General features: G+C 33.1%; 1 protein-coding gene across 2 annotated transcripts in view; it reads left to right on the top strand.

Moving 5' to 3' along the window:
• Positions 1-20,964, top strand: part of ULK4 (unc-51 like kinase 4) — a 252,655-nt gene that overhangs the window by 6,817 nt on the left and 224,874 nt on the right. For both annotated transcript variants that reach the window (XM_059818887.1, XM_059818886.1), the window contains exons 5-16: positions 1,901-2,002; positions 2,837-2,920; positions 3,825-3,900; positions 4,524-4,619; positions 5,852-5,976; positions 6,110-6,179; positions 8,573-8,672; positions 9,178-9,282; positions 11,324-11,384; positions 13,344-13,525; positions 14,966-15,012; positions 15,743-15,821. In XM_059818887.1, coding sequence (XP_059674870.1) covers positions 1,901-2,002; positions 2,837-2,920; positions 3,825-3,900; positions 4,524-4,619; positions 5,852-5,976; positions 6,110-6,179; positions 8,573-8,672; positions 9,178-9,282; positions 11,324-11,384; positions 13,344-13,525; positions 14,966-15,012; positions 15,743-15,821 — 1,127 coding nt within the window. The remainder of the gene's footprint in view (positions 1-1,900; positions 2,003-2,836; positions 2,921-3,824; positions 3,901-4,523; positions 4,620-5,851; positions 5,977-6,109; positions 6,180-8,572; positions 8,673-9,177; positions 9,283-11,323; positions 11,385-13,343; positions 13,526-14,965; positions 15,013-15,742; positions 15,822-20,964) is intronic.

The following is a 20,964-nucleotide window of genomic DNA, read 5'->3' as shown; positions in this document are numbered from 1 at the left end:
AATTAAAAATATTAATTTTTTGTTTGGATTTGCTGAGGAGGCTTAATTATTAATTGCTATTTGATGAAAACTGGTGGGAAGAGAAGCCCTGTGAAATACCTTTGGTCCTTGGTGCATTTCACATATCATCAACTGAGTACAAGTAGTAAAATTAGAAGAATGAGAAGATCACTAAAACTTTGGAAGTTCTGAGTTCAAACTGGAACTGGCTTTCCTAACTGATGGAATTGTATTTCTGGTATTTAGTTGTTATAGGACAGTGTATTTAAAAAAAAAATAAAAAAATAAAAATCAACAAACAAAACAAACCACAAAACAAAACCCAAATTTAAAGAAAGTAGTAAAAAAAAAAATCACTTATTTACAACCTTTTGTGCTCCAGTTATAAAGTAGTAATTGGAGAATGAAGAAATAACTGGTATTGGAAGTATGATAAAGAGAAGAAGTGATTTAAAATTAATCCTGTTTTGTCTCAGAAAAAACTGAGCTATGGAATTATTTATGGACTTTTAAAAAGTCTGTGCAGGTGCTCTCTGTAAGGTCGAGGACCAAATTCAGTTAACTTCATGTTAAATGTATACACAAAATTCAGTAAGTACTGCACAGAACTGCTGCTTCTTTCATTGGAAACTTTGCACTGCTGTACTTTATTGTCCTTTTTGATGTGAATGGTCCAAGTGATTTGATTTCTAGTTTGAGGCTCGACTGTTTCAGGACCTTTTACTTAATGATCACTTTTTTAAAGTATGAGAAAGTTACTGTGCTTCAGTTTCAACAGACAGATACATGCAAATGTAGTAGGCTGTGAATACTATGTCATCAAATAAGAAAAATTCAGAAACTTGGGTTTAGTCTTCTGAATCTTTTACTAGTTATCATCTCGGAGCATCTCACAGACCTCTGTTTCCAAGATAATGATGTGTCATAGCAGTTGCTGTTATTGGGAACAATGGAATTCTTTGCAACATTTTATGGGAACAAAGAAAGCTTTCTTAATACCTTGCTGTCTCCTGCTGAAAATCCATACTGGAAAAACTAAGACCAAGAACAGATCTTTATTCAGGAAGAAATACAAATCTAATCTCTTTCCTGTTGCCTTTCAGAACAGCTGTTTTGATGTGTATGGTCAATGACCTTTTGTCACTTAAAAAAATAAAACCCAAGAACGGGAGTCCGAAATAAGCTTTTTAAAGGACTATGGAATTGACATTTTTGCTGAGTTTGTGTAATTTTTTTTAAGAGATTTTTGAGAACCAAGTTAGTGTTTAGATGAGAACTACTGTAGCAATAGGAACTATATATCTCTTTTTCTATATGAAGACAAAAGGGGTTTGTGAATAAGCTGCTATAATTTGATATGTGATGTTTTCATAGTGTTTTAGTGTGAAAATAGCTATAACTAGTTTAGACAGTGATCCAGTTGGCTAGCTACCTTGTTTTTGTAACAGTTTTCTAATTTCATGAAGGTTTATGTCTTGGGATAGCTTTTTTCTTTTTTTAAAAAAAAAAAAACCACAAACAAACCTGATGTAATTACTTCTGTTACTCACATGAGAATTATGTTGCTTTACCATTCTGCTCAGTTTGCTTGGCTCTGGAAGCTGTCAAGGTATATCAAAATATACTTTGCATTAATCACTGTGTTAGAAAAATGTAGCACAAGCCAGCTTGGTTAATAGAAGTGAAATAAACAACAGAATAGCATACATAATCCTACATAATTCAGTAAAAGTATAGGAGAGAAGTTCCTTTGAAACTGCTTACATTTGGTATCTCAGTTTTCTTATATGAAGTGAAGATAATCCCTAATTCACTGAAGTGTGGAGACAAAGTTTGAAGTGTTGAACAGGATAAATGCTGAATGAAAATAAAAGTGCATTATACATACTGTATTTTGTAGGCTCTCCATTATACACAGCTCCAGAAGCAGTAAAGGGAGAAGACTTCTCCAAAGCCAGTGATCTGTGGTCCTTGGGATGTTTACTTTATGAAATGTTCTCAGGTTGTAAGTTTGTTATCTATTTAAAACCTATAATAATGGCAACATAGGTCGTGGTCCCAGAGTAAATTCTTGTGAACTTCCTGATGAAGTTAAGACTTAGAAAAACTTAAGACAGATTTTAAAGATTTCTTGAAGAATATACTAACTGTACTTAAAAAAAAAAAAAAAGGGAGTTTCAAGTGAAGCAATATATTAAGTTGTCCTTTCGATTGTGATCTAAACATTATGATGCTAACTATTGCTTAAATACCATGATTTAAAATTATAGCAGTCCTCGAATTCTGACAGTGTAATGTTTTTAATCTCCTCAGTATTAAACTCTGGGTGCATTAGTTTGACCTTTGAAAGAGAAAACTGTTTCACTAGTATAAAACTAGAGTAATTGGGTTTCCTGCAGATAAAGCACCTGTTAGCATTGGCTGGAGCTGGAAGGAAAAATTCATCACAAAAGAGAATTACAGTGCAACCTTCTGAAGCCTTAAACAATACGCTGATCTGTTGAATCAACATAGTTACATAGATATTGAAATTTCTGCCCAGACCTTCTCCTGTTGTTGTCTGGTTGCTGACTCATAGAAGGCTATCATGGTGACCTCCATATAGCCATCTTTGGTGCCTGTTCTGTTCTTGGTTTCTTTTGCTGTTCATGATAGAAAAAATTAATCCAAGGTTTTATATTTAAATTGGCAGGAGAACTTGATAAATAGAATTCAGACTGAGGGTGTTTATTTCTTTGGATACTTCCTTAGGAAAATGAACCCATCATATATTATGCACCTGACAGCCATTTTGAAGTTTGCCTAATCTGTGAAATACACTTCTGTTTGTTTGTAGGAAGACCACCATTCTTCTCAGACAGCTTTTCTGAATTAATTGAAAAGATTTTATATGAAGATCCATTGCCACCTAGACCAGAGGGTAACATTCTGTTATTGTTTAATGAATGAAATCAGAGCAATACTTAGAAAGTTAAAGTTTTGTTTCGCAGTATTTCTGCTGAGGCTGATTGCAGGAATCAGTTAACTGTCCAAAGTGAATGTTAGCATTGCCTTCATTTTAATAAGAACATTTTCCCCATTAGTGATGATGAATGCTTATTTACCTTTTGACAGACAGGCATATCATTTAGTGCTAAGAAATAAAAGTAAATCTACATTCTGGTATGGAATTTTTGATCTCAGTCATTCTGGGCATCAATGGTATTCACGGAGACACTTAAATATTAGTGGCTCTTTTCAGTTTATAGTAATGTAGTGAAAACAGTGACCTGTGGAATTAAAACTGTTTGTTACTTGTTTCAATTCTAAGAGAGATTTTGTTTTCTAAGTGGATAAAGTGCATTTCATAGTTCTGAGCTCTCGGAAGTAGAGTCTTTCTCAGTTAAATAAGAATTTTGGAAGCTTCTTTTGTATAATAGGGTGCAACATTGGTCCTCTTAAAATTACCATGATTGGGGGAAATTTAATTTCAATTAAAGCAGATTTCAACTCAACTTCATTTCTTGCTAATAACTATATGATAACAGGAGGGTGCTTTTTTTAACATATAAATGAATTTAATTAGTTTGACTGAGCATTGGTGTTTTGGTTTTTTGGGATTTGGAGGGAGTTGTATTGTGGGTTTTGTTTGGTTTTTTTTTTTGAGAATCCTTTGAAGCGCAAAGAGTGTATATTTAGGATTCTTCATACATTCAGATTTTTTAGATGAAATTACTATTAAACAAAAATTTTTTGGCATGATCTGTAGATAATTATTTGATCTACATTGTGTGACAGTTGGTTTTGCTGCCCAATATTTATCTTCCCAATGCTTCTATTTACAGGTTCTGCTTTTCACAAACCTTCTGCTGAGTTCATTAGTTTGCTTGATGGCTTGCTTCAAAAGGATCCTCAGAAAAGGTAAACTCTCTAATCCATGACAGTTGTTTACATCATCTTTTTCACCTCTGGAAAAAATAATTGCTATGATACTGTATGTATAATAACTTATAGATCACAAAGAATGCAAAAATCATTTAATTCCTCATATAAAAGAACAAATTGTGCTTTTTCTTATGTGAAGATATACAGAATTAACGTTTTGATTAAGTATATCTTTGGTTTTTTGTAGCTGGTGTTAAATAGATAACTTTGTAACAGAAATGATGGGCAGTTTTAAAATTGGATGGCTTTGCTTTTCCAGAGCAATGAGCACATCTATTTTATGAGGCTTTGATTTATAGCTGATATATTGTTGAATAACATAAGATTATAATTTATAGGGTAACTCAGATAATTTACATGTTGGGATTGGCTATGCAGTTTCCTTCATTCTTAGTCTCATACCTCTGTGTTGCGTGACTTATCCATTCTGATTTGAGGCAAAAAGTTTGCCCTGTAAGAAAACTTTTGTTGACCAAATAAAAATGAACGAGTGGATTAATTGCTCTGTACTGTGACTGGGTTCAAAACCTAGTCTGGTATCTCTCTGTGGAATTGTACTTAGCTACTGCTTTTTCAGTTTATTTGTTGCCTTTCAAAAGGCTGAATTGGACAGACCTATTGCAGCATCCATTCTGGAAAGGATCCCTTAACCATTGTGGTGGTGATTCTGCAGACAGCCAGGGCACAAGCTCAAGGTACCGAATGCTCAAGGAAGACTTCTTGTATCGTAAATCTAAGCGAACAAATATTTACATATTTTTATTATGGTTTTCTGTAAATTTTCCCGCTTTTGAATTTTGCTTAGGATTTTCATGTTGTTAACTAATTGATTGGAGTTTTATACCATTTAGTGCACAGTTTTGGATGCTTAGGAATTATCCTGTTAGTGTATTATACTGTCTGTTCGCTTTCAACAAACTTCTTCCTCCTGGCTATAGAATGTGTTAAAATTTACTTCTGAACTAACTGCTCTCATTTTTATTTATGTGTTTATATAACAGTGATGAACAGTAATTTGACTTTTTTTTGAAAGCTTTTGTAGAATCCTATAAATATGGGTCAATTTTATCTCTACTGAGATTTTTTTTGTTTGTTTTTATGCACTAGCTTAGACCATCACAAAGCCTATCAGTACAGCATCTTAGATTTGTGGTTCAGCCTTATATCCTTGCAAATACAGCTGACCCATATTCTTTGCTTATGACATAAAGCATTAATCTAACAGGTTTTTTTTTCTAAATTTGTAATACTCTACACTGCTATATATGCAGAAAAACCCAAACCTTTTTTTGAATAATAGGTTCTATATATTAAAAAGTTAGGCTTCTTCAAAAATTCTGTTACCTTGCTGGTTTTTGTTTTTAATTTTGAATTACGATATTTAGTGTTGATTTATATGTTCTTTTGTTCTAAATATTTGAAAGATACTTTAGGTTCCAATCTAGGGAACTAATGTGAAAATAGTTTTCTTTTAGAATGCTGAAGGGTTTTGTGTTCTGTTTTAAAATTCTCTTTTGTGTTGTTTAATACCCATTTCTGATACCAGTGCTGCAGTATTTTTGTTACAGACTTCATTATTAGAAGTATGTTTGTTGTGACTTTTTCCTGCGAAGATTGCATGGTCTCTAAAGCTTTTAATATTTCTTTATAGCTCTGGTATTACGGGGTAATAATTGAGCTTTTCTAGTTTCTTTCATGCAAGTTCTACTGAGGAAGCGAGAGAATTTTTAATATTCTCCAAGTTGTTTGCTTTAAACTTATTTTTTAACATTGCCATTACTAATATAAAAAGTATGTGTAGCACATATTACAATAGTATGCAGATCTAGAGAATAACAACTAGATCGTATGCTAATAATTGCAACAAATAATGGATATGATCCCTCTTTTTTTCTAATCTGTGTAATTAATATCTTTTATTAAGCAGCAGTGAAGACACCATGTCATCTGTGTCTTGTAGTGCCAAAAAGCCAGTTGATACTCATAAAAATCTAGATAACCTGTCATCCTCAAGAGCAAGTAATAAGCTACCAAGCAATTCTTTCAAAATAGGTAATATTATTCATTACATTATTTTGAATTATTTTCTGTCCTGTAAATTTTGTCAGTCTTACCAACACACTTATTCCCTATGTTTTATTTATTCTTAACTTCTGAATGCAAGTTCACATTCTCTTTTCAGTAGAAACTCAGACTGAATTGCGCCCAAAAAGTGCAGTTGATGGTGAATCAAATGAATCAATATTTCTTCTCAGGTATGAAAACCTAAAGAACAATTACAAACCATTGAAACCCGTTATGTTTTTGGTTTGGTTTTTTTGGTGTCCCATCCCATTTCCCCCCCACCCCCATCTCTTCAGACATTTTATTGTTCTTTTTGTAACATTTTGTTAGTGTGTCTCCTTTTGAATTTTCTATCACCAGTTTAATTAATATTAAGACACCTTTGAAGAGCTGCTAAAGTGGTGTGTGTGGTAAAGCAATGCTTTTATGGCTTTATTACACTGGTTTTTGGAAGTAGGCTTTTGGTTTCTTAGCTGTCTGTCTAAACAGAAGAATTTATTTAAACTTTCTTTCCTTCTCACTTCATATATATATAAGAATATGCTTTGTATATGCTTACTTTAAATACACAAGAATAAGTATTCAGCTTATGATCCACCAATAAATTCTGCCTGCAGCTTTTCATCACAAGCTATTGATAACAATCTACTAAGTACTACGTAGGTATTAAATAAAAAATGATTGGTTTAACAGTGATTTGTTTTGGTTGAGGCCTGATTCTGAAACTTTGTACTAGCTTTCAAGCCAAGAAGATTATCTAGTAAAATAGATTTTGTTCTTGTCCTCATCAAGCAGAAATATTCCAGTTTAAAATGAAATAATCTTTCGACCTTCTTGCATAACCTGAAATAGGGCTATTGTGCATGATAGTGGGTGTACTTTTCCAGTTATTTCAGTTGGTTTTAATAAAGTATTACTTCTCATCTCACAACTTCTACCATCACCATGCTATTAGTAATTTAAAATGGTATTTGCTGTTTGCTTTAGGAATCTGCTGAGAAGAAAGGCTGCAATGGCATTACAAACACTTGGTATAACAAAATGTAATCCAAATTATGTCAGGAATGAGAATAGAAAAACTATGTATTTTTAAGAACAACTTATTTTATTTATGATAAGTACATTTATTTTAATACAAAATTTGAAATGTAATACAGAGGGTTTTTTTTAATTTATTATTTTCTGAAATTCTTTTTGCTTCAACGATTTAATTTCTCAAAGCAACATGTGTTACCTGCTAAAGTTTTGAAACATTAAAGTGGAGGGAGGCTGCCGACCTGGCACTTGGCACCAGAAGTTACTTAGCTGTTGAAGTGGTTAATCAGCTTTTGACAGCAGTAGCTTCTTCTACATGTGCAAAGGGAATAGATCTTATTAATTTCAGCTAGCTTAATTCAATGATCACTTGTCTTGTTTTAAACTGAGAAACCAGCTGAGAACTGGAAAAGTAGGAAAGATCTGCTGTCTCTCAAACACATATGAAAGCAAATTAGGTTTGGAAAAAAATATATTTAACAAATCTACATGTTTTGAAGTATGTGGGAACCTAGAATAATTTGTTCAGCCTCCTAGCTAGAATTCATGCTTTTTTGGTTTAGGAAATAAGACTGTTTAAACTTCCAAGCAGATCCTGATAGTTGTTGTGTGGTGTGGTGTTTTTTTTTTTTTTTTTAAACCATAGAAATTAGGACATTTTAGGTAGTTTTTATCTAGCTAGTAGAGAATATTTTGGCACCCCTTCATTGTGCCTTTTACATTTGTTTCTGTTGAAAGGAGATAAAAGATGCCTTTTTAACACAATAAGAATGAGAACAACTATGTTAGTCATTTGAACATTGATTTTCATGAGAATCTTTAATTTTGTTTGGTGTTTGTATTTTTAATTTAGTTGCTTTTTCTAATAAATTGATTTGCAGCTAAATGTGTATATTACTTTCTGCTAATCAAGCAAACACATTCATTTGAAGTTGTTGATTAAATTAGTTTCATGGCCTGACAATTTTAATAATTCTAAAGTTGATTTTAAGCACTTTGATTTAAATTAATGTATACTACAAAAAATCAGTTTGCTAGCAGCAAATTTGCAGTGTTTTGGTCTCTCCTTTCTTTGTTTTCTAATTAGCAAATGACATTTGTTTTAAAACGAAAAACTGAAAAGTAAACCCAGTTCACATTCATACATGAGAATCAGGCAGTTTTTAATTCCCATTACCTAGCCAACAGTTGGCAGTCAGAAGAGAATAACATGAAATAAATTGCAATTTTTTGTCAAGTTAATTCTCTTTGTATGTTGTTTCTTATTAGGAATTAAGATAATCATATTTTAGCATCCAGTTTGGAGAAGTGACTATGGGTGAGAAAATAACCAAATTACTGACAACAAATCCTAACCTTGTCAGGACATATTTAAAGACAGGAAATTCATGCTCAAGTTGATGGAGCAGGCATAGCATCATTTCCATTTGTCAACTTTGAAAGTTTACTGTATGGCATGAAAGTTTCAAAAGAACAACAAAAAAAGTAGTTGCAGTGAGACTTAATCTGTACTCTTTGCTGTTTTTTAATTTTTTCTTTCCTGTTTAAGTTCTCGTCCCACTCCTAGAACTAGCACTGCAGTAGAAGTAAGTGATGCTACTACTGCTGCAATCCAAAATTCTCCACAGAGAGATTCATGCTTGAAAAAGGTGAGTAGAAAAATAATATTAATGGATGGAGGTATCTTTTACAGTTAGAATTTTAGCTTGGAGTCTGTGGCAAAGTCAACTTTCTTCTCCATCCTTCCATAATTATAACAGGAAAGCAGTTCCTACAGTGTGCAAGTTATTGAAGAAAAAAAAAAAAATTGCAGAAGTTCAGATGTGAGAGTTAAGCAAGATGCTTAGTCTCCTTCCCCATCCCCCCGCCCCTGTATAAAATGGATAATGCTATCTTCTTTCTTTTCAGTCTACTTTTTTAAACTTAAGTTGCAGGGTTTTTTGGACCCGGTACTTTTTCTTTCAACACATTTCTTTATCATAATTTTTAGTTGGTCCTATCTGCTAGTACATAATAAAAAGTAATTTAGAATATGTTGTTTATATGTCAAACTGTGTGGTATAATGTTGAAATGAAATATTTTGGGAATAAACTTAAACTTTCTTTTTTTGTGCAAACCAGTTTTTTTTTAAAAAAATTTTGTTCTTGTTCTAGGCTAAAAATATGTGCTCAAGTCAGCAGGATATGGAGTCAACATTGAAAGAGCTCATTTACACTGAATCTGATCTTATCATAACACCAATCATTGACAATCCAAAGGTATAGCAAAATAAAATATAAGATTCAGGAACTTGTGGGTGAGGCTATTTTTGCAGATAAATCTTTAATCAGGGTGAAACTCCTTTCCTGTATTTTATAATTCTCATTTTAAAACAGTTCCACCCAGTCATCTGGCAAGCTCTCACGTAATTTTTTGGCACTCTTTTATAATCCTATTGTGTTGCTAATTTGGAGACCCGAGTTATTTTGGGATTGAATACTAGTATTAAATATCTTACAAGAAATAGAAACTACTAAATGCTGTGTTCAGTCTTTTTGTAGATTTGTTTTCTAATAACTTGCTTTGGTATCTATTACTTAAATGAACGCAAAACTGAGTGTGCTTTGGTATACTCAAAACAAGGCCATCTATGAAGCCTTCTGGATTAGGAGTTACACCTTTACAGAATAACTAAACTTTAGATGTGATAATGTTTCTAATAAATATGAACTTATTTCCTCTGGAAAAGAAGACCTGAAGTTACAAGAAATGTCCATCCAGTTTCTGTCGTATGGATTCTAATGTGATAAAGGTTTGTGATGAGTCTCGAGCAAAGACTGACACTTGTTTGGCAGCAAAAGGAAGACCAAAAAAGAATCAGAGTTCTGCACTGCAATGACCATGTAATGTGCATGTATGGGCACATGTGTAGTATTAGTAGAAGGAGTGATAAGCAAGAGCCCCTTTTATTTCTGTGCAAAAAAAGAAGTCATTTTAGCAACTTTACTCAGTAAGTGGCAGATGCAGGGAATGCAATATTTTTCATTGGAAGTGAGCATCTGGCTCGTTAAGAATGTCTTACAGCTTTTAGTTGCTGTATTGCTTTAGTATAAAAATTGGTTTGTTTGTTGTAATGGAATTCCTAACACTCTCAAAAATTAAATATCTTATACAGCTAGATAAAGTAACTACCCAATAATACTGCTTTAATGTGTTTGGGGTGGGGGACGTTGTTGCCAGTGGAGAATTTCAAGGTAATGATGCATTTGAATGCCACCTCTCTGAATTTTCAGTTCTGTCTCAGGACTCGGACACAAAACCTTAGCCCTTTACTGCTTCTCTTCTTACTACAAGTATAAGAGATAAGATTAGGGGGAAGTGGACATATTAATGTGCACATGGAGACTAAGCGCTTTACCATGCAATGCCAGACTCAGAATTAATACAAAATAGCCCACTAAATTCCAGGGACTTGTCATCAGACTCAGTGCATACTTGGCGATCTTCAGACTAAAGGATGATACTGACACGTGGTAAAACTGAAGAGCTTGCAATTTAATCTGGAAAGGGATTTACTAGATGCTGGCAGAATTTTAAAAGCTGAAATGTCAGTTTATATTGTAAAATTTCCATGTGTTCTGCAGATCTGTGGAATTGAAGACCTTTTTTTAGAAAATAACTCTCTAGTTACACCTAGGCTTCATCTGTCAAAGGCTAAATTCCAGTATACAGTTATGTTTTTTTGTATGCTTTAGTTACTGAAAATCACACTTAAATGCTCAGTCACTGAGCAGTGATCCAATTCCATGACGTACCAGAAAATGATGTCGGGGGGGTGGGGGGGAACCCCCATACCTTACAAATGATTGGTTGGTGATAATACTACTTTTTATATTTTAGGATGGTCTAGAGTATATATATGTATTTACTGTATGGCAATGAATGGCTAAAGCATTTAATGAGCTCTCAGCTCATAGTTCCTTTCTGTAGCTTTTGAAACCCAAATGCAAGTATTTTTCCACGTACATGCAAGATAAAAATATAAAGTGAAAAAATTCTATCACTTTGTATTCCCATTTAAAAAAAAATTGCTTAAATGGAAATACTAACCATTTAATTATATTAAAAACATAGAGTTAAATCTCAGTCTCCTTGGAAGAAATACATACCAGAAAACAATGGAAAATGTCTCAGTAATGAGCAGTGGTTTGTATACCCATCCTGTAAAATTTTTGCATCTTCGTGTTTTCATGTTCAACTACTTAGAGTTTTCCAGAAATGTATTAGAACTAGTTGTAATGTGTTTGTTTATCTTTCCAGATAATGAAGCAAGTGCCAGTTAGATTTGACTCGAAAATTTTACATATACCAACATACTCAGGTATGGTTCTGCTGAAGTTATTAAAACTTAAGTTCTGCGTATGATGGTGCAACTTTCTATCACAAGACCTATACCCTCCCTTTGTAGATGGTGCGCTGTCACCGTTGGAGAACTTGTAACTTTTCTGTAACAGAAGTTGCATATGTAATGTTTTTAGCTAGACCAATTTTGAGTAGACTTTTCCAGTGCTAACAGTTATATGCCTTTCTTCTCTCTTCTGCCTTCTTCAGTTACAAGCCCATGCTCAAAAGCTTTTAAAATAAGACAGTCAACACTTTTAGTGTGGGAAAACCAGCATGTTTTTCCTGTGTTATTTTTTGTAAACAACTGAGATATAACTGAAATATTCAACCAAATAGATTAAAATTTGATAAAGGTCGAGAAGCAAGTGAAAACAGGATTTTAAAATGTGCAGTGTTTATCAGCTGTAATACTAGGCAGCCTTGCCAGTCCCACCTTTAATCATGAAATGTTATGGGAATCATGTCCCAAAAGATAGTGTGGAGTTGTTTGGGATTTGTTTTTTCTGTTGTTGTTCGTTTTAATGTCTAGAAAGGCTACTGTTATTTCTGAAAACAAAAGGCTGCTCATTGTCATGAGTGTAACATTTCTTCCCCTGGAAAATTTCCTCTAGTCTATTTGAGGAAGTATTACTACACTTTACTGTCCTTGAAGAGGCATGTCAGCCACATATGTAGTCCTTCTAGAATTCACATAGCACCTCTTCCTAGACATAAAAGATCCTTTTTTCTTTCTAGAAAGTATGTACTTTGGAGAGGTAATTTGTTGAAGGCATTTTATAGTTGGAAAGGAACACAATGTCCCCTAGTCTCCCAATCAAGATTGTCGTAACAGAAAATGTTTTTATTTTGGCTAACATCCTAGGCAAAAATGATCAGATTTAAGTGCCTATGGGGGTGGTATTTTATTTCATGTTGCATTTAAGTAGCTAATTTATCACACTGGTGTTCTGATATGTTCAACTATTGTTGTTTGTATTTGGGATAGTGTTTTCTGTGGTTGTAACACTTTCAGGGTTGTAGCTTATTTCTGGACAACTTTCTGATTGTTTTTGAAGATACTGAATTTGACGCTGCTTGTCAGTAATGATTAAAGACAGTATGGAAAAATTAAGATAAATACCTGAAATCCAAACCTCTCTTCACCTTTACTAATGTAAATTTATAATTGCCTTCATTAGTAGGTGTTGTTACTTAAGTGTAAAATTGGAGTAAAAGACAGAAGACATGCTGTTAAATATTCTGTACTAGAGCATATCAGGGTGGCAGATAAGTTATTTATTAATAACTAACCAAAACCAAGGGAATGTATGGCTGCTAGAGTGAAGTTATCCATTGAGACTCATAAGGAAGTCTTTGAAAACTTTCTGTTAGCGTACAGTGGCCAGTGAATTGAACCACAGGATTTATGTTAATCGTCCTAGTGACTTGACTTTGTGCTCCTCCTGAAGTCATCTATGTTCTGATACTGCTAAGGCTTAATTAGATGGATACCTACCTATACGAATAACTATACACATTTTCAGTTTATTGATTCTGAGGGGATTTTGCTGACTTTCATTAGGTTTTGCCTCAAATTTACTCTAATGAAACTGCACTTTCTTATTAAGAATTAGTAATAATTAAGGACAACAACTACTACCTTTCTTAAATGCAATGCCAATAAATGTTTACTTAAACGAAGTCCAAGGACTTAGCAGGGTTGCACTTTCAAAAATGTTTTGAGGCTTTTATTGCTACATTTTTATGCTTTGTTTCTCTTCCTCTTTTTTGATTTCAGACATTAATTATAACATGTTTCTTTAATATTTTAGGTACTAACATTATAATGAGATTCAAACTTTGGAACTTATTTGTTCATGTTGATGTTACTTTTTGTGTGTTAAAGCCACATGAAAGATACATTATTTTTAACTACTTGTTTGCTTCTTATGGTTAGCTGAGAAGTTATCATCTATGAAGGACGTGGCCTGGAATGACTTCCTGCAACGAGTATGTTCACTGCTTGATCCCACCGAGAAGAATACAGGAGCAGCACGTTCTAAACTGAACTTACTGTACTATCTATGTACTGTGGCTGTCCACAAGGAAGTTGCAAGCAGGCTAATTAGCTCTCAGCTGGTAAATAATAAAGCTTTGACTGAATCAACATGATTTACATACTTGCTGTTATAGCAAAAATCAGCTGCTTTTAATTATATTTCAAGAAATCATTGGGGTACTGACAAAAATAATATGGCAAACTAAGTACAAAATACTAAATTCCACATAAGTTTTTTTTTAAAAGAGCTGGGGAAAACTAATTATTTCTCTTAGATTTCAGATATGTTTATATATAGACTTGCTGTATTAGTAAAAAGGTTGGAGTAAAAACTAACCCTATGGAGTGTGTGAAATAACATACGATGAAATGTTAGTCTTTGTAAATCATTAAGTGACAGAGAAGACTGAAGAAAGTTAATGTTTGAATTGTTAAATCAGTTTTATTTGGCCATATGTCTGTAAAGAAGAGCAACAAAAACTTTCTAAAGAACATACACTAAAACTTTCATTAAACACTGCTTCAAAGAGTGAGCATGCTCTCTGAAGAGTCTGTTTTGGTGTATACCCAAAACCAGGTGGTTTCACCTTTCAAGAACTGTTTTCTACCAGTCAAACAATTTTACTAGGATTCTCTGTAGTGGTTTAACGTGTTTCTCAGAGTATTGCATGTGCAGAAGAGAAATGGACTTATTTTTCCTATTGTGTAAAAGGACCACAGAGGCTGTCCCAAGATGTGCACTTCTCAGTTTATTAAATAAAAAGTAAACTCCCTTGTGCTCCTACATTTATACTAATGCATCTAAATCATATTCTGACACGTTATTTTTGGATATAGAGCTACTAAGAGCAAAGTTGCACTGCCAGAAAATTTCAGTGAAGGACATTAAGATTGGAAGCAATAGAAGGTCTTATGCCATAGAATTCTTGTGAAAACAGGAAACAGAATTGCTGGAAGGTGTATTCCATTATCATTGGAGAATCTTTTTAGGGGGACAGTAATCTGATAACTGAATTGCCAATTAACATAATGTTTTAGAAATGAGTTATTAATTATGCAGTTTGGTTCATAATTATTATGTGATTATGTGTGTTAACAGTCCATTCATTATTCTAGTATTTGCCAACTATTTTTGTCCATTCTCACAAAATAAATTTCATTTATTAAGTACTTGTTGGATAATACTATATGATGATCTCTGTGTTTGTAGAAAAGTATCAGAGTTTTTTCCTCTGCATAGTGTTATTCATCACGAAAAAATGGGTTTTAAACACACTAATACATGTTTAGCAGTTTAGTTTAAGGGAACATAGAAAGAAATCGTAATTTTACTCTCAGCCTTTTTTTTTAATCAATATTTGGACAATATCTACAGTATTTGTCTATGATAATACGTTTTGCAAATGTTATCCCAATACGTTTTTATGAAATTACTGATATTTTGATTTTTTTGGTCTATCATTAGGGCATATCAGATCACTGAAAATCACTAATGTTTGTTTATCTTCTTTAAACTATAGTTTCCTATATTGATACAGCAGCTGCGTGCAGCCGCCAACTGGGATATGTAAGTAACAATTATTTTAAATTAATTTTTTCAAATATGAAATTATCACTGTGGTACCTGACTGGAAGTATGATGGTGTATATAACATTGAATTTTTTCAGCATTGAATTAATACATTGCTATTTCACAGGACCAAAAATTACAGAAAAATCACTGAAATGTTATCTAGAAGTTATATGATTTAGTGTATCAAATAAGGTTACTTAAAATCACTGAATAAACCAACCCATACCATAATAGTAATACAATAACTGTAATGCCTGTCAGAAATATTTCAATGTGATAGTGCCCTCTGCTGTTTGCTTCATAAATGTTGATTTTATTATTCCAGTTTTTCTTTAGTGAAACATTTAAAACTGATTTGCTGATACAGATTTGATTTCTGTTTTGTCAGCTATTCTGAAAAGTTTAAAATTATCTATAGGGGTTTTCTGTGTTATAAGAAAACTGAACATGAGCATGACTGATTAGTAAGACTAAAACTAAAGAATCTTTGTTCTTCAGTGCTAAAGGAAATAAATGTCTTTATGCATGAATTTATTGCTAAATTGAGCTGAAATACTGAAATAACTTGATGATACAAAGAAATTAAAAATAAGTGCTGTAAATAGCATTTCAAATATTTCCTACCCTTAGCAATCTGTGTGAAATATAAACAAGACATAATTGTTTTTGTGATATTTTTGAAATAGTTTTTCTGCACCTACAAAAAAATTTATTTTATATGCAGACGTGCCAAAGTTGCTCGAGTGATTGGTTTACTGGCATTGCACGCATCTGAACTTGGAGAAAATGTACCGGTTTCTGAGGTAACTTTCCTTTATTTTTAGGTGGAGGGTGGTGGTGGTAGTTTTGTTACTACTTTTACTATTTACATCAGAAACTTTCACAGCTTTTTTTTTTTTACCCTGCTTTATTTTTTCTCATATGTGTAAATGGGACTATAATCAATTCAATTAATTAAATGTATAAACTTCTGATTTTATTCTATGTAGCTGTGGTTTTGATCTTTACTAACCTGCGGCAGAACTACGCACCAATGATAAAACTCTCTTCTCTCCTTTTCAGAACATTAAGTAGTCACTATCATACTTCTTGTGCGTGTAACAAGAAGAAAATGTTGGCATATTTGGTTATCCTGAAATGGAATTATCGTAATTAATACAAAAATAGTACAATTGATTCTTAGAAATCCTTTTTTCCAAAAAGTAATTGAGATGGGACTAGTTTGAGATTCCTCACAGTTCTTGAAGAATGCATGTAATGAAGGGCAAGTCATTTTCTTTGGAGAAGAAAAGATCTTTTTAATCCTTTGTCATTTTGCATGCTCAGTAGTTGACTTAAACAGAAGACTGATTAGACAAAGTGATCTTACTGTCCTCTTTTGCATGTGACTCATGCACACAAATTACATAAACTTGACAGAATCTGCTATTTAATACCTGTTTAAAGTGTGAATGTGACATTATTTCTACTTCATGAGATGAAGTCAGGATTTGCATGTAATGGGTGTTTGAATGTGAGAAACAACTGCTAAACAGATGTATGCCTCCATACCGTGCCGATCTGGCGTGTAGGTACATGTAGTTATTGGTTAATAGGTGACTTTTTTGGCAATGCAGCTAAGGATTTTTTTGTTGTTCTAGGTCGTTCTGGTTTCTTCTTATTGAATATTAAGAATTATTATGATTATCTTGCGATGTTGCTTAACATTTCAATTCTGTAGTGAAAGCTGAACTCAAAACGTTATTGTTATTACCTAGGGTTTTTTGTTTGTTTTATAAAGTTACAAAGTAGGGAAAGAGTCCTTATGGTTGCAGTCCATTGAAGTTTGGTCAAAGCCTTTCAGTATTGACAGTTGCATGTCAATTGAATTCCAGGTCACAATTTAAGTGCACTCTTGTATGTGGCAGATTCTTCTGATATTTAACTTTTAAAAGTTCCAGTGAAAATACTCAAAAGTAATTTTGAGATGTCCATATAACTTTTGGCTTTAGGTGTTTGTTTAGGTGTTTAGCACTAATATATTCAGCAATAGTTTGCCTAGCTTCCCAGTTTCCATCCTAGAAAATGGATATCCTAGTCTGCTTTGTATATGTAAAAGCAACAGATTGAAGTAGTTCTACATTGAGCTATAATATTATTTTGTTCAAAATGGTTCCAGTTTTTTTGTTTTTTATATGAACATAGAAATAATTCACAAATGGAATTTAGCATTTCTAGAAATATGCATATATTTCAAAAAACAAGTTAAATCTGAGACCAGTGACATTTAAACTGAAGGACTAGAAAGGAAAATTCATTTTCATTATAACTTTCTGGGCCCATTCTTTTGTGAATTAAAATTAATTTTTATATACATTCATTGGGAAAATAAGGATTTATTTTTTAAAATTAAGAAATCCGAGTTATAATACTGTTCAAAAGGCATCTATTGTGCTTGCTGTAATGACATTCATTCCAATTTTTTTCTCCCAAATTAATATATCTGAATTTAGAAAATATTTTTGAATACTTACACAAAATTAGAATGAGGAAAAAAAATTGAATCCTAGTATTTTCCTGTCTTCAGATTTATTTTTGCCTATGTAATCTAAAATCAGATAACTATAGGCAGTACACAAAACTTGATAGTTCATTTATAGGAAAAGTCAGAAGGAGTCATTTAGGAATTTCTCACCTACAGAGTCGTGTTCCCCTCTGCTCCCCGCAAAGGAACTAGATGAACCTGTGAGTTTGTTGAACGTTCTTGTGGACTGTCAGCTATTGTTTGTTGTGTGATGCTTTAAAAAAAACACAAAAAAACCACAAAACAAACCTTTGAACCAGCATTATAAACTGTATTAAAATATAACACTGTAATTTATCGTCTTATATGAGCCAGCTGATGCTGCAGCTGAAGTTTCTTGGTGGCCACCGTGATTTAGGAAATGTCAAAACCAAGCTGTAGCTAGTCAGAACAACATAATCTAAAATGATTTTCTGTGATCCAGGTCTTACAGACTAAAGATATATGAGTGATCTATCTATTGGTAGTTGTTTCTCTATTTTGTTTCCTCCTCCATTCCTAGTAACTTCTAATACTGTTTGCTTTTTTGACCCCTGTTAGGCAGAGGTGATGTCTCTGTAAAGCTATCTCCTATAGCCCCAAAATTTTGTTCCCAAGTGTGAAAAGTCAGTTCAGAGCTCGTGAAGATGTGATTCTGGAAATTTTTTTTGCCCCCGTGTGTACCATGCTACGTAGACCAAGTTTTCTTTCCAATTTTTATCACTCAATCACAGCCCCTTTGCAATTCTTTGTTACGTCATTATGCACTCATCCAGTTATTTGTGATTTCTTTTGTGCTTTTAAAGTACCACAGGACCTAATAGAGACTCGTGCAGGACACCACTGCTGGCCCTTTACATATTAAAGTCTGGCTCTTCATTTCTACCCCCTACTGTCTTCTACCCAGTTATACACTTATTTAAGGAGAGTTCCTCTGTCTTTGAGGTTGAATCTGCTCCATTAACCTTGTTGTTGTTTAAACGATTTGTGAAATAGTAGTAACATTAAGTCCTGAAGAAGCAGAAAAACTTTAGGAAAGAAAAGAAACCTCATCCTCGTTTTACAGGCTGAAGTAAACTTTCACATACTGTATGCCAAAAGCCTTTAATTTGTTTTTCTTTGAACAATTAATGGTTTTCCCATTTTTAAATTTTTTTAAAAAAGTTCTTATTCCGGTAATAGGTGAACAGCAATTTGTTTCGAATGTAACCACCAGAGGTCACTAAAACGCAAAAATAAAATGCAAGTAAACTACTATTTCACAGACAAGACAAAGATGTCACTGGGGAACTGTGCACTATCTTTATTCTGCTGATGTATTCTAATATGTAAGTCATATTAGGAAAAAATCATAATAAATGAATATTTATACCTGTGAATTCACTTGCAGTTGATCTATTTCCAGTTAAGTATTTTTAGAAGAATACTGCATTGATTAGAAAAAATGAGACTGATCTTAGAATACAATGGGGAAATTGATGTCCTGTATATTTTTCTTCAAATCACATTCTTATATTGAAAATAAAGACATTTTATGTGTAACAACTTCTATCTGGCAGTTGCAATGAAAGTTGTTGACAGGTCACCTTTTTTTCCCTGGCTTAGTAAGGCTTTTTTTTCCATGGAATTGCCCTTTACAACTCTGAAACATAATTTCCTCCTATGTATTCCTAGTTATCTTAGGAAAACACCTAAATGTTAAAGTTTTATCTTTGTATTTAGGTTTTGAAACTTGTTCTTAAGGAACTAGGTTCTACAAAAAAAAGAGATTCTTTCTTTCCTGGATTCTTGGAAAGAAAAATGTGCTTATTCTTCATCTTACAGAAAGAAAAATTATTCCCAAGTTAGGGAGTCTTGCTGCCATGTATGTCTAATTTGTCTTATTTATTAAAGGAAGCTATTGTTCTTTCCTCTCTGTGAATAGATCGGGCCTTCTACTGTCTATGACACAGCCACTCAGATGTGAAATTTCAGACTTGGTCTTTTATTTTAGTAAGAGATGATAGAGCAACTTCACAGAATGCCTCCATGCTGGGGAGCAGTGTCCTTCTCTGTCTGGTAGGAGACCAGCCTCCTCCACCTATTGAGTTGCTCTCTGTCTGTCCTTTTGGAGGCAAAAATCTAGTCCTTTTCCTTACCTCTTTTAAACTTGCTAATTGGGAATATCAGTCTCACACTATGACCTAAGCAGCTGTGCCTGGGTTTTTTACAGACTGAACTACTGAGTGTTTAAAGGGCTCAGAGAACGTGCTACAGCCTTCACACTGCAAGTTTCTTTGCAAAAAGTCTTTGGCTTATGGAATTCCATTGCTAAATTACGAAACTAAATATCCCATGGAGAATGACAGCATGTTAGAATAACTCTGTAATACTCAGCTTAGAATGTGATTCCTTTGTCAAAGCAATAGGATATTCTGATTTCTGTTTCCATCCAAATTAAAACTCCATATAATTTGAGCCTTTTTATTTCTGATTTTTTGAAATACAATTTAGTTGTTGTTTTCTACAGTTGCAAAGTAGCTGCCATCATTACAGGTCCAGTTTTATGACCTGTAAACTCATATGTAGACTTTAGCTAGTCTGATTGTATCTACTTTGGTCTAGGTCTACAGTTTGTCATTCGAATTCTTACAGAATGCCACTTTTACATCATGTTCCTAGCTTAAGTCTCTGATAACTCCTGTTTCTAGGTCTATCTACATCTGCCCATATTGTAAGGAGAACCAAATAAAAATGGTTTCATTTGGCCATTTATTCCCAACCTATTTAGTTTTATTTGTTTTTATTTATATGTTTTTATTGAAAAATAATTTTTTGAGTCTGTTCACAAATGATCATAATTTTAGGGTATCTTTGTTTGTTTCCTCCGAAGGCACTTCCTTGTTTTGCCCTGATACCTCTTATGTGAAAAAAAACCCCAAAACCCCCAAAAACAAAAAAACCCCACCCCAGTTAAAAAGATTCTGTAGGCAGGAGACAGAAGCTGTAGCAGAGTGTGTGTGTAAATACTTACACATGAGCACACACAGACTTGTCTATTGTTTTGTAAAATGATTATTTTAAAACCTTAAAATTATCTTTCTGGCATAATGAGGATTGTTACTTAATACTTTGGTAACAGTGAGAAGAGATTCCATTTAAGATTTTTGAGTGACTTTTACTAAAATTTAAACCACTATAATAAATTTTTTCAATTTATTTTCAACAACCTGATCCACTGCATATAGCTTATATACTTGCCAGGAGCACATGGGAGGAAAACAAAAATTTCTCAGGTAAATTAGCCTCTGCTGGCAGAAACTCATGGTGTGTTTGAGAAAAGTCTTCCAAGTTAATAAACAGAAAATGTAAATATAATTAAATTTAACAACAATGAATCTGTCAAGCATGGCAGTTCTGGATTG

This window comes from Gavia stellata, chromosome 6, assembly GCF_030936135.1.
Source record: "Gavia stellata isolate bGavSte3 chromosome 6, bGavSte3.hap2, whole genome shotgun sequence".
Lineage (NCBI taxonomy): Eukaryota > Metazoa > Chordata > Aves > Gaviiformes > Gaviidae > Gavia > Gavia stellata.
This window is presented reverse-complemented; position numbering and strand designations above follow the sequence as displayed.